The sequence below is a fragment of the Panthera leo genome, chromosome D1 (genome assembly GCF_018350215.1).
Source record: "Panthera leo isolate Ple1 chromosome D1, P.leo_Ple1_pat1.1, whole genome shotgun sequence".
In the NCBI taxonomy this organism is placed as follows: domain Eukaryota; kingdom Metazoa; phylum Chordata; class Mammalia; order Carnivora; family Felidae; genus Panthera; species Panthera leo.
In genome coordinates this window covers 88,305,727-88,319,067 of record NC_056688.1, presented here as the reverse complement: position 1 = coordinate 88,319,067, position 13,341 = coordinate 88,305,727, and the positions used below count along the sequence as shown (strand labels likewise).

The following is a 13,341-nucleotide window of genomic DNA, read 5'->3' as shown; positions in this document are numbered from 1 at the left end:
CCGCCTGGGTGGTTCAGTCGGTTAAACGTCCAACTTCAGCTCAGGTCATGATCTCCTGGTTCGTGAGTTCAAGCCTCCTGTTGGGCTCTGTGCTGACAGCTCTGAGCCGGGAGCTTGCTTCAAATTCTGTGTCTCCTTCTCTCTTTCTGTCCCTCCCCTGCTCGCGCTCTGTCTCTCTCTCAAAAATAAACACTAAAAAAAAATTTTTTTTGAAAAAAAAAAAAAAGGATAGGACACAAAACAAGTACGTTTTGACAGCGGGAGGAGCTATGGGGCAGCGTAGGACCCAGCGTGCTGTCCGGTTCGGAGGTATCTCAGTAAGATTTAAGGGCCTGGAAACCTGGGGACGCTGGTTGCTGGAAGATGAGGTCAGCAAGGAGTGCGGGGGCCACAGTGGAGGTGGAGTGGGTCCCTCATCGGTTAATCCTCTATCCTGTGCTCTGGTGGCCCTGTGGGCAGAGTGGACCGAGGTGTCCCGGCCGACCAGAACCCATCAGAAAATGGCGCTAGGAATAAACAGTCCCAAATGTGCCCTGTCCCGGCCTCCTGAGTCAGTGGAAGTTGGTGCTCACTGGCCACCAGGCTAGGACAGAGGTGTCCTTTTTCCTGTACTGCTACATGATAACTTGATTGGAAACTCCGAATTCACCCCCAACTCACCCCATGCTTCAGAGGAGCAAACCAAGGCCCCAACATGGCCCCCCAAATCCTTGTTAAAGCGTCTCAGTGGGCCTCGCACTTCTTTGGGCCTCCTGCGTCCATTTTCCCCTGTGACCAGCACGTAGCAGGCATTTAAATCCCCAGAGGATTAGAGGCTACATCATAGACCACAGACCCTGAGAGCGGAAGGGGGACTCAGCGGTGGTTTTGTCACCTGTGGCCAGTGAGGAACACGAGCCTGGAGACTGAGTGACTGGCAAGGTCCCACTGGGGTCAGTGACAAGGTCCAGCTCAGAGTCCAGGCCTGCTTGGAAAATCCTAGAGGCTGCTGGAATGCATGGCCCTGGGGCCCTCTCCAGGAGGCCTTTAAAAACCAGGAGACTGTCATCTCCCAAGGATGGCTTCAGGGTGGCCCAATTAGCGCCAGGTGGTCTCCAAGATTCTTTCTGAAATAAAACTACCCCACAGAGAGGACAGCTGTCCCCCCTTCTCCCCGCACCCCCTCTCCTGGCCAGGGAACCCAGGATCACGGTGCGGTTTGTGGACTTCTTTTTCTTTCCTAGGTTACTCCTTCTTTAATGACACAGAAGAGACCAAGGCTGCCATCAAAGACTGTAAGTAACCAAGTTCAAGCTGCCCAAGGCTGTGCTGAGGCTGCTGTTGGGCACGGGGGCTTGATGGTCCTTTTGTGACCACGTTGAAAAGCTGATGACCTAGAAACGGTCACAGACCAGGAGAAGACAGCAGGGAGAAATGTGGTGGGCAGAGCACGGGGCTTGGATTTATGGATTCCTTGCCCTCCCCAGCCTCAGTGTCCCTATCTGTAAAATGGAGTGGCCCTCGCCAGGTCGTGGTGAGTTGGAGAAACAGTGCACATGAAGTGGCTGGCAGATGCCAGCGACGTGGACGCTCCAAACACTGGTATCTGTGAGCAATAATCATCATAATTACTAGCCATGGGGGCCTTGTAGCTGCTAATGTCTCTCAAGATCTGAGCTCACTAAGCAGTTTTCAATTACAAGGGGATGGAGGACCTACAAGAGCCCTATTGATTCTGAAAACTAACCCTCGCAGTTTCACTTTTGCAGACGGAGGTTTAGGAAAGGGAACTTTGGAGCTTTCTTTTTAATTTTTTAATGTTTTATTTATTTTTAAGACAGAGAGAGACACAGCATGAGTGGGGATGGGGCAGAGAGAGAGGGAGACACAGAATCTGAAGCAGGCTCCAGGCTCTGAGCTGTCAGCACAGAGCCTGATGCAGGACTTGAACCCATGAACTGCGAGATCATAACCTGAGCCGAAGTTGGACGCTTAACTGACTGAGCCCCCCAGGCGCCCCTGGAGCTTTCATTTTTTTAAAGGCGATGATGGTTATTACTTTTAGTTGCCAAGTCCCACACAATGGCCCTGGCTTAGGAACTAAGAGGAGATGTGGGTGCTGGGTCCTGGGCAGGCCCCTTCCCTCCATAGACTTCGCTCCTTCATCTACAGAGACAGGACAGAGCATATGGGTACTGCTGAGGCCTCTGAGGGGCAGACACAGACAGATGGGTTCTTATGACTTATTGTTCCTGTTCTGAAAGTCCCAAGCAATCAACTGAGGATTCAGGTTATCTGGTTAATGAAGGGGTTTTTTTTAATTAATTTTTTAATGTTTATTTATTTGTGAGGAGAGAGAGAGAGAGAGACAGAATTCAAGCAGTGGAGGGGCAGAGAGAGAGGGAGACACAGAATCTGAAGCAGGCTCCAGGCTCTGAGCTGTCAGCACAGAGCCTGATGCAGGACTTGAACCCATGAACTGCGAGATCATAACCTGAGCCGAAGTCAGGCACTTAGCCGACTGAGCCACCCAGGTGCCCCATGAAGGGTTTTTTCATTCAGAGTTTTAGTGCAGGAATAGCTGCATCCATGAACCACATTCTGTAGGCTTACAGAGGCCCGAGGTGCCCCATGGACCCCAGTGGACCTCACAAGAGCAGCTCTGCTTTCCGTGAGGCGTCCCTGCATTCAGGCCTCAGAGCATAGCCTCATCCCTCTCTGGGAACAAAGCTCCCATGGAGCTTCCCAGCTCCACTAGAATCCTTCCGCAGCAGTCTGCAGGGTGCAAACCCAGCTGTCTCCACCCAGCCCAGGCCAGAAGAAGCCCCTGGAAGAAATGAGCCCACTGAGGCCCAGGGGCAGGCACCTGCTGTATTCCTAAGCAGCAATGAGTCTGACCTGCCTGACCCTTTCTCAGGGGTCAGTGTCTCTACCTATAAATGGGTGTCTTTTTGCCAACCTGCCTTCCTCACAGCTAGGAAGAGATAGCGTGTCGTGTCGTAAGTTCTTTAGAAGAAGTTGTTACATGAGTATACAACTAGCCCCAATTAGAGTCATTGCTATTATAATAATAATGGCAGTTAGCATTTACTGAGTGCTTACAAAGAGCTGGGCCCTGTGCTAGAATCTTTATAGACATTGTTTTAGGTAATCTTCTCAATAACTCTGTAAGACAAGACCTAGTACCACATAGGAACTAAAGCTTAGAGGTTAAAGGTTAGGAAGGTGAGCAGCCCAGGTGTGTCTAAATCTGAAGCCCTTAACCCCTACTCTCCTACCCATTCCTTTCTTTCCCTTTTTTTTTTTAATTTTTAAGTTTTTTTTAATTTAATCCCCCAGGCACCCCTTTTATTTCCCTTTTCATTCATTCATTCAACAAATATTTATTGAACACCTACTATGAGCCAGGCCCAGGCACTTACTATGTGCCATGGCTGCACTGATGAGGATAACTTTGGTCTTGCCTTCATAAAGCAAGAGAGGGAGAGAGACATTAAACAAATAATCCCCATAATAAATATGTGATGACTAAGTATGACGATATCGCAAAGGAAAAAGACAGGGTGCTGTGTGTGTGATGGAGGAAAGATTGTATTTAAATTAGGGACCAGGGAAGACTTCCTGGAAGAAGAGATATTTTACATTAAACCTAAAGGATGAAAGTTAGCCAGGAAAAGAAGGAAGAAAAGGGTCCAGGGAATGAGTGGCAAGTGCAAAGGCCCTGGAGCAGGATCAATTTTGGAGCCCTTGAGGAAGAATCAAAAAAAGGCTAGAAACTCTCACACTAGGAGGCTCAATATGGTAACCACTAGCCACAGGTGGCTATTAAATTTAAATAAAATTAAGTAAAGTTAAAATTCAGCTGCTGAGTCACACTGGCCATATTCCAAGTGCTCCATAGCCACAGGTAGCCAGTGGCTACCACATAGGACTGCTCAGCTTCCTGTCACCATGATAAGTTCTCTTGGACAGCACCTTGGTAGATCATTGGCCACATCAGCAGAGGGAGGAGTGGGAGCTGAGGCCAAGAGCAGGGCAGAGGCAGGTCATGTACAGCTCTTGAGTCTGGATTTCATCCTGAGCAGTCTGGAAAGCCACTAAAGCAGGAAACGATAAGATCCCGTCTGCATTTTAAGAAGATCTCCCAGACTGCGGTGTCTAGGTCAGGAAGGAGGACAGCCAGGAGGCTACTGTCCAGGAGGAGAGTGATAGTGATGGTGATGGTGGCCCAGACCAGGTGACGGGAGGGACAGAGAGAAGTTTCTGGAGGCAGAGGTGGTGATAAGACAAGGACTCTAAGCTGGCTTCTCTGGCACATGCACCCATGGAGACAAGCACTCCCAGTGCATGCCCTGCCCAGCCTGCTGCAATCAGGGAGGCACAAGTTCTAGACTGAACTCAGGGTCATGTGGTCTGGTGAGCACAACCGAAAATGAGCACCACAGCTTTGCCGAGTTGCAGCCTCCACGGCTACAGCCAGGAAACCACAGCCTTCCCCCTGGGCCCCTGGCTCTCTCACAGATTTCCCAAAACAGAAACCCTAATGTACAGTTTAATAGGAACGGATCATATAAGGAGCCTGTTCTAGAAAGTCCAGGACATATGATCATGATGCCCACGGCCCAGGTGATGTTTCATGATCTTAGACACCATCCACCCCAGAAATGAGCTATGCCAGCCAGAGGCCAAGGCCTTGGCCAACCAAGACAACTGGCATCCTGGAGGCTTCAGGTAATGTTCCCATGAGTCTTCGGTGAAGATTAACATCACTCATTGGCATTTGTGAAACACGTGCCCAGAGCGGTGCCAGGAAGAGTACTGCACATACTTTAGCCCATTTAATCTTCATTAAAACTCCAACAGGTGGTTTTGTTACTCCCATTCACACCTGAGGAAATCAGAAGAGCAATAACTTGCAAATAAGATGGGATTCCAATTCATTTTCTCAAAGTCTGTTCTTGTATACGCTATGCCATTCACCAAACACACACACACACACACACACACACACACACACACACACACACACGCATACATGCACATGAGCACAAGCGCCTAGACCCTTCTCTTCATTCTGTTGCCCCCTCAGCTGAGACCCAAGGCTCAAGAATCTTCTGGGTCTGGGCCCAGCTCTGCAGTGATCCAGAGAACGAGATGATTTTCAACTTAGTACCTGCTGAAGGGACCCAGGCCCAACAAGCTCTGAAACTGTTGGACTGGCCCAAGTGACACGCCCCAGCCCCTCCCACCCCCACTGCAGAAATGCCAGAAAACAAAGCCTGAAGGCCTGGGTTCTAGGCTCAGAGCCTCTCCTCCTGACACGGAGACTGGGCTCTATGGCACCGCTCACGTCGTGGGGATGTGATGAGCTGCTTTTGGAAACTCTGCCTCTCCTGCCCCATATTGGCTTCTGGACTTCAGTCAATGACTGAGAATATATCCTTTGGCCACATTTTAACAGTCTCCAGCCTCAAGGCAACCGAACCTTTCCAAATCCCAGAGACAGCAGAGAACCTAGGCCACGCCCCAGTCACCCCACACTGGCACAGCCTAGCTGCGGGGACACATTCAAGATAAAGATAGTTCTGGGGCGCCTGGGTGGCGCAGTCAGTTGAGCGTCCGACTTCAGCCAGGTCACGATCTCGCGGTCCGTGAGTTCGAGCCCCGCGTCAGGCTCTGGGCTGATGGCTCGGAGCCTGGAGCCTGTTTCCGATTCTGTGTCTCCCTCTCTCTCTGACCCTCCCCCGTTCATGCTCTGTCTCTCTCTGTCCCAAAAATAAATAAAAAACGTTGAAAAAAAATTAAAAAAAAAAAAAGATAAAGATAGTTCTGAGACAGGGAGAAGTGTCCCCCAGAATACCACTGGCAAAGAAATACAGCGGGTTCATGGGGGTGCTGTGGCCTCCGGCTGGCATCAGTGGAGGCTTTGACTTGGAAACCTGCCTCTGCCTGGCCATCTCATTGATGGCCACAGCGCCTCTGCCCCCAGGGCCCCCCACTGCCACCCTGCCAAGCCAGGCCTCCAGTCTAGGGGACCCGTGAGTGGCTTCAAAGCCACCAGTGAGGACTGGGGGCAGAAAAAACAGAGTTATGTCTGGCAAGACCCACAAGGAGAGGCTCCCACAGTCCACATAACCCCGTTTCACACGGACCTATCCTGTGTTCACCCCAGCCAGCCGAATACCCCTCATCTGCAACACATGGAAGAAATCATAAAAATTAAAAGGCCGACTTTTCCCCTCCCTCTTCTTGCCGTTTTGGCATTTCAGCGAAAGCTTATTGTCTCTTCACCGGTTCGTAATTCACCTTCGTCTATTTTCACCACTCCAGTTGCTTTCTCTCTTCTTAAAAGATTAAATTAACACAACAGGTCTGCCCCGTGGGACGCTGTGCATGCAGCATGGCGTCTGAGGGGACAGAAGGGCAGCGGTCTTTCTTGTCGCAGTCGGCCAGCTGTCTGTCCTGCTCACCTGCTTTCACGTCTCTCCACCTGGCAGCTGTCCCCGTTCTCCGCTGACCTCGCCCGGGCATTCACTTGTGGTTTGCACATACCTGCCCGTGTGCGTGGGCCTGTTTTTCCACATCAGTGCAATTCCAGGCTGTAGCATCTGAAAGGGTGAAGAGGCCCAGGGACCCTGAAGGCTGAAGGCATGCGTGCGCCTCATTGTTTGTTCCAGTGGACATGCACTGGGGCTGCCGGAGCTTAGGGCTCTGAGGTCGGCCTGCTCCGGCGCTGGCCAGGCACGTGACCTGCCCCGTGCCCCGCCCCCCCCCTACCATCCGGGGCGCCGCTTTCCCTGCCCCCGCCCCGTTTCAATATTCCCAGCATTTATCACCGGCCAAAATGGTCCATATTGGCTTGTTGGTGAGATGTTGCTACCCACTCGGAGGTCTCAGAGGAGAGACTTGGACCTCTTTTGGGCCGTGCCTCCAGGACCTCGTGGCGTGGGCGTGCGGTGGCTCACTACTCGCGAACCAACGAGCCAATGACCTGCAGTGTGCTCCCCGAGCCCCCTGCGCCGCCGTTTATTTCCGTGTCACGTGGGGATAGGAACAGAGGGTCACCACGAGGGTGGGTGAGGTGAGTACCCGGCCACAGCACACGCTCAACAAGCTTAGCTCATAGTTAGTCGGGAAACGTCTGTTAAACACCTACAATGAAAGAGACAGGCTTGAGTAATAGCTCCGAACGTCAGCTTTGGAACGGAACTGCCCTGGGTTCAAGTCCTGCCTCCACCGCTCGGGATGAAATCTTTCAGCTCTCTGGGCTTCCATTTCTTCCTCCATAAAGTGGACATAGCAACAGTACCACACAAGGTGGTTGCAGGAATTAAATCAGATAGTTTGCGTGAAGCACTTAACAAGCACTTGGCATTTAGCAAGCGTTCCACGGTAGAGCAGAAAAGAGACAAGATCAACCACTGCAGTGGAGTAGAACTAGTGCTGTGATACTAAGGCACGCACAGTCGCTAGGAGACAGAGAGGGGACCTGACCCAGGGGTAAGTTCAGAGAAGACTTCCTGAAGAGGTCTGGAGAGCGAAAGTGGGTTTGGTGGAAGTGGGGAGCAGGGGGCTATGCAAAGGCCCTGAGGCAGGAGAAAGCCGATTTGCATTGGGACTAACTCAAGAGCAGGGAAGAAGTTGGGAAGCAGCAAGACAGAAGGCTAGAGAGCTGGGTGGAGGTCGGTTTGTGAAAGGCCTGACTAATGTGGCGGGCTTCATCCTGGAGACAAGAGGAGGCTACTGCAGGATGGTAAGCCAGGGAGAGACATGACCCAGTAGCACTGAGACAGATTGACCTGGTCAGCAGTGTGGGACACAGGACACCATTCCTTTCCTTGACAACATACTTACCCTTTCATCCAGTGATTATAGCATAGTATACCTACTAGACTCACAGTACACATGCTTAGTACAGAATGGCATGTGGTGTAGTGGTTGCTCAGTACTACCTACTGAGTATCTACCATACTCCAGGCCCTGGGCTGGGTGTCGGGGGGACAATACATCTGGAGACACAAATCCCTGACTTCTGATGGGAATAGAGCATGAACTAAATAAAAGATGTTCTACCAGGTTCGATGGTGATAAATATTAAGGCAAAAAAGAAAAAAAGTAAAATAAAATAAGGGATTATGGATACAGGATGCTGAGTAGGGGTGAGTGTGTGTGATTCCACTGAGATGGTGACTTTGAGCAAAGATGGAGAGGAGGGCCCGAACCACGGATATCTGAGGAAAGAGCACTCAGGGCAGAGGGAGGGCAAGTGCAAAGACCCTGGGGTAGAATGTGCACATGAGTTTCAGAAAGAGCCAGGAAGCCAGTGTGGCTGGAGCAAAGTGACCAAGGGGAGCGGCGGGGGGGTGGGGGGGGTGGGGGGGGTGGGGGGGGTGAGATCTGGTACCACCTGTTTTGTTTTTCCGTAAACCATATACTACTTTGAAACGATGCTGTTCGAGGGTCTCAAGCGGTTACTTACAGCGTGAGTTCTAATTGAGCTCTGTATTGAGTTCCTGCCTTGCTTTATGCTATTCATCAGCTCTGGTCTCTCTCTGCTCCTGCTAGTGTCCCTTCCAGTCTGTTCTGCACACCCGAGTCAGAGAAATTTTCTTAAAATGTGGATCTTGGGGCGCCTGGGTGGCTCAGTCAGTTAAGCGTCCGACTTCAGCTCAGGTCACGATCTCGCGGTCCGTGAGTTCGAGCCCCGCGTCAGGCTCTGGGCTGATGGCTCAGAGCCTGGAGCCTGCTTCCGATTCTGTGTCTCCCTCTCTCTCTGCCCCTCCCCTGTTCATGCTCTGTCTCTCTCTGTCTCAAAAATAAATAAACGTTAAAAAAAATTATAAAAAAAAAATTTTAAATGTGGATCTTGTCAAACTCCAAAGTCTTCACTTTACTCTTTGAATAAAACCCTGAGTCCTTACTATGGCCTGTAAGGAAGGCCCTGTGGGCTCTGCCAGCAGCCGGCTTCCCCAGCATCCTTGTCTGCCCCTCCCCTGGGCACAGATGCCTGCCTCACTGGTTCTCTCTGCATGCTTGTCTCTGCACATGCTGCTCCCTCCCTCCGGGACCCTCTCGCACCTCCTCACATCTGCGCAGATCCCTCCTGCACAGGAGGCCCTCCCTGGCCACCCCACCTAAAGTGGGCACTCCCCACCCCATTTGTTCTCTACCTGATGTCTTGCTTCCTTCCCAACACCTTAAATAGGTGGATTGTTTGTTTGACTCGTGTGTTGCCTTGCCTGTGGGTCCTTAAATTCCACCTGCACAGGGACCAGGTCTGTCTCGTTCTGTCCTGTTCCCAGCACAGAGCCCAGAACCTGGCACCCAGCGGGTCAGCGTACAAACACTTCCTGCAGGCAAACACCTCGCACCTACTATTTACCCCCAAAGCGCCTTGGCTGCCACAAAGGCAGCCAGTTAAGGGTTGCTCATTTTGGTGTGATTTAAGCTCTGAGTGACTTCTCCTGCTACAAATGAATCTATTTCAGATGCTGATTCCAACTGTTTGAAAACCAGTGGCACCAAAAGTCAAGACTGTCACAGTCATAGTCGAACGAGTAAGTGTAGAGATGCCATTTCTCATTTCTAATTTCCTAAAACCACTCATGAGACAAGCACTCTAATACACTTTCAAACTGAATGTTTGAATGGGACCAGTTGTTTCCCGAAGAAGGTACCAGGAAAGTTGACTTTTATGGCATCAAAATCACATTGCTTTTCACTTAGACATCGTGTTACAAGAATTAAAATGAGGAAGGAAAGAAATTTTCTAACCGTGTTGAATTTCTGAATAAGGGTCTATTTCTCCTGGTCTACTGGGGAGTTTTCTCTCTGAAGTACTCATGGACAATAGTAGAGAAAACACCAGGTGTTGGCAATTCTGTTAGCCTTTCCCGGCCCTAAAATCTACCCAGTGCAGAACTAACTCTGTATTAAATCGTAATCCTCCAACGTCTGCTCGGAGGTAGGTACTCTTATCCCATTTCACAGATAACTAGAGAGATCACGATTACAGAGCTAGAAGAGGTGAATTCAGGACCCAAACCCAGGTGGTTGGACTCTCCAGACAGTCTTAACCACAATGGAAAAGTGTGGTTAAGTGGTTAAGAAAACAAGAGAAATACCAGCTTTTCATGAAAAACATAATTGTAGGATTGGTCTGCCCAGAGAGGTAGGGTTATGGGATTTGAGTACAACCATAATGCCGGTCGGCCCATTTGACTGTCATTTAATTAATTCCTAAGAATTAGTCCATAGCTCCACGAAGCAAGGACAGTGTGTGAGCCACGGTGTTTCCGGTCAATATAAATTTGGCGTCCCCGTATGTGTGTTTTCTGATTGCTTTCATAGAAGACAGACATTTCACGGCTCAGTCAGGTTCCAAGTGGAGCACTGGGTCATAATGATGGAAAATAACCCCATAAAAGAAGCAGCTATTCTCATAAATTAATGAGAAGTTGTATACTTCTCTTAGAATTAAAAAAAAAAAAAATTAAGTTTATTTATTTATTTTGAGAGAGAGAGAGGAAAAGAATGAGCGGGTCGGAGGGCCAGAGAGATGGAGAGGGAAAGAGAGGCTCCAAGCAGGCCCCGCGCTGTCAGCCCAGAGTCCGACGTGGGGCTCAATCCCACAACCCTGGGATCATGACCTGAGCTGAGATCAGGGGTCGGACACTCAACCAACAGAGCCACCTACGTGCCCCTTAAACGATTTTTAAGTAACTTTTTTTTTTTCCCTTCTCAAAAGGCCTCCAAAGTTCTCATCTCTGGGAATTTGTGCGAGACCTGCTTCTATCTCCTGAAGAAAACTGTGGCATTCTGGAATGGGAAGATAGGGAGCAAGGTATTTTTCGGGTGGTAAAATCAGAAGCCCTGGCAAAGATGTGGGGACAAAGGAAGAAAAATGACAGAATGACGTATGAAAAGTTGAGCAGAGCCCTGAGGTAAGTTAAGAGCATGAAATGCCATGAGCCTTCGGGCAGAGTTCTACAAAATGGCCAGCCACAGAGGATTAGTCTGTGTTTGCAGCTCTTTCCTTGATAATCGAAAGGTCATGAGACAACACCGTGGTTCTTAGTTACAGGTGGGATTATGGTTTGTAAATGGACACGCCGTCCTTCGCATTCTTGGCAGTGGCCCCGGGGATCATGCCGAGTGCAGGCCATCCCACACATACACACACAAAACGCGCTTTGAACTGAGAGTGGGGAGGCTCAGTCTTCAAGATGTCTGGGAAAGGTTTAAGTGTAAGCTGATAGCAGGGTGTGAAAATACCAGGGTAACCAAAGACCAGCCTGCTCACCTAAGAGGAATGAAGGACAGGGTTTGTATTCTGTTGTTTTCCGGGGGTGCGGACCTCCCCACATTCCTCTTCTGCTTGCCTTTCTCAGGTACTACTACAAAACGGGAATTCTGGAACGAGTCGACCGAAGGCTAGTGTACAAATTTGGCAAAAATGCACACGGGTGGCAGGAAGACAAGCTATGATGTGCTCGGTTTTACGGATCTCTGTCTTCTAAAACAATCGGATCACCAGAGACATTGCAAAGTCTTTTTGTTGTTGTCAACCTGCAAATGTGCTGATAAAATTTCTCCACCTGTCAGCTTACGTTTGGATTCAGAGTTGTTGTCATCTGCGTGGGGACAGCGGCAGCAGCTCTTAAGAAATTCCCTTTTTTTTTTCTTACCCAAGGGGGAGGAGGGGGTGATCTTTCGCAGTACCTTGATGAAACATGACTTCCCGAATCAAGAGTTGCAGACACACAATAGCCCACGCTATTGGTGCTGCTCGGAGGAAAGGATCCAGTTCTGCCACTGGAGACTCGTCCAGTGCTCCTGTTCGAAAGGCTCAGAAGTTTTCACATTTTTAACCGTGGCAGCTCACAAAGGAAAAGCAGTTAGTATAGTGGGAGGGGGTGAGACGTGGGTGAGAAAAAACATACTGTAGATTTTAAGTCGTTCACGTCAAACGCCATAGAAAAGTTTCTTAATTAATAAAGGAGCTAATCCAGCAAGCTGGGACGTGACTGGATTTAGCATGGGTTAATAGTAAGTTTCTGAACCAGAGCATCTCTTGCGCCGCTCAGCAAAACTCCCATGGCCATCTTTCTAGAGCAACACACTTAAAATTAGGCACATTATTTACTCCTGCTGAGTTTATTCCCCTTCTTCTCCTCCTGGCGGGGGGCAGCCAAGTTAATCAACAGATACTTGTACCGATTTCCAAATCACCGCTGTTTCTGATTCCAGCCGTCAGTGCCACAAAATTGTAACTCGTTGATTCCGTCAGTGGCCAAGGCGTTAAACCTTTATAGACCCGGCAGTGCCCTGACCACTCTGTAATGGCCGATTAAATTTATAAGCCTCTTTTGTTTTGTCTTCCTGGCATGTACTCAAGCTCTAAAACACATTTCCTTGACAAAAGTAGCGAGAGTGAATTTATACCAGTAAATGTTCACAGGTTTGAGTCTGCACTGACATCTTCTCATTACTCACGGGGCGAGGAGGGGGGCGGGGGGGAGCCATTAGTGACCTACAATGAGGTGGCCTGCCCCGAGGACTGCTACTCCACCCGAGCAGGGATTTCCATGTGACAAGGCACTGAAACAGGATACAGGCTGAGGACCTCCGTGCGTAGAGTTTAACTTCAAAAGCAACGTGTTTTAAAAAATGTGAATTACTGTAAAATAATCTATTTTTGGATTCACGTGTTTTCCAGGTGGATATAGTTTGTAAACAATGTGAATAAAATATTTAACGTGTTAAAGTGTCTCTGTGTCGTTAAATTCCACAAGGCAGACTCGGCAAAGCATTAGCGACCTGGGAAACCTTTGACGACACTTCCGTTTCTTAGCGTTTTGGACGTGTAAAGAGCCCCAGAAGATGCAAGAAATATATGCAGTAACCCTACCCACCACCTCTACATCCTAAGGCAGAGGTTCCCCTAACAAAATGGAATACATAGGTGAGTGGGACCTACGGATACGTTTCTGTTTGGTATCCACGTGCGGGCATGCACACACACACACACACACACACACACACTTTTTTTTTTTTGCTCGTTTTGAGGTTTGGTTTTGTCTCTCACTCTGAATTAGTTACCTTATCTAAAAATCAGGGGATTGACTGAAAAATCCAGATTTCCAGCTTCTTTTAAAAACTCAGATCTGGCCGCACTAGTTTTCTCCATGCTTTGTGGCAATAATTTCCTGGGGCTAAGTAGAAACTGCCCCCTTTGGGCAGAGCATCTGGTCACCACTTCATACCTCCTTCCGGACATTCAGCTATGTTCTCGCCCTATTGTGGCGTTTGTTTCCATGCACCCAGAATGCTTGTACGTTTTGAACTTGGGACCTCCGTCTT

At 49.4% G+C, this 13,341-nt stretch overlaps 1 protein-coding gene across 1 annotated transcript in view; it reads left to right on the top strand.

The window, feature by feature from the left end:
- The window catches only part of ELF5 (E74 like ETS transcription factor 5), a 33,309-nt gene extending 20,286 nt beyond the window's left edge, over positions 1 to 13,023 (top strand). Inside the window, exons 4-7 of the mRNA XM_042904972.1 lie at positions 1,224 to 1,274; positions 9,468 to 9,536; positions 10,727 to 10,922; positions 11,370 to 13,023. Coding sequence (XP_042760906.1) covers positions 1,224 to 1,274; positions 9,468 to 9,536; positions 10,727 to 10,922; positions 11,370 to 11,466 — 413 coding nt within the window. The 3' untranslated portion in view covers positions 11,467 to 13,023. The remainder of the gene's footprint in view (positions 1 to 1,223; positions 1,275 to 9,467; positions 9,537 to 10,726; positions 10,923 to 11,369) is intronic.
- The last annotated feature ends 318 nt before the right edge of the window (positions 13,024 to 13,341 follow it).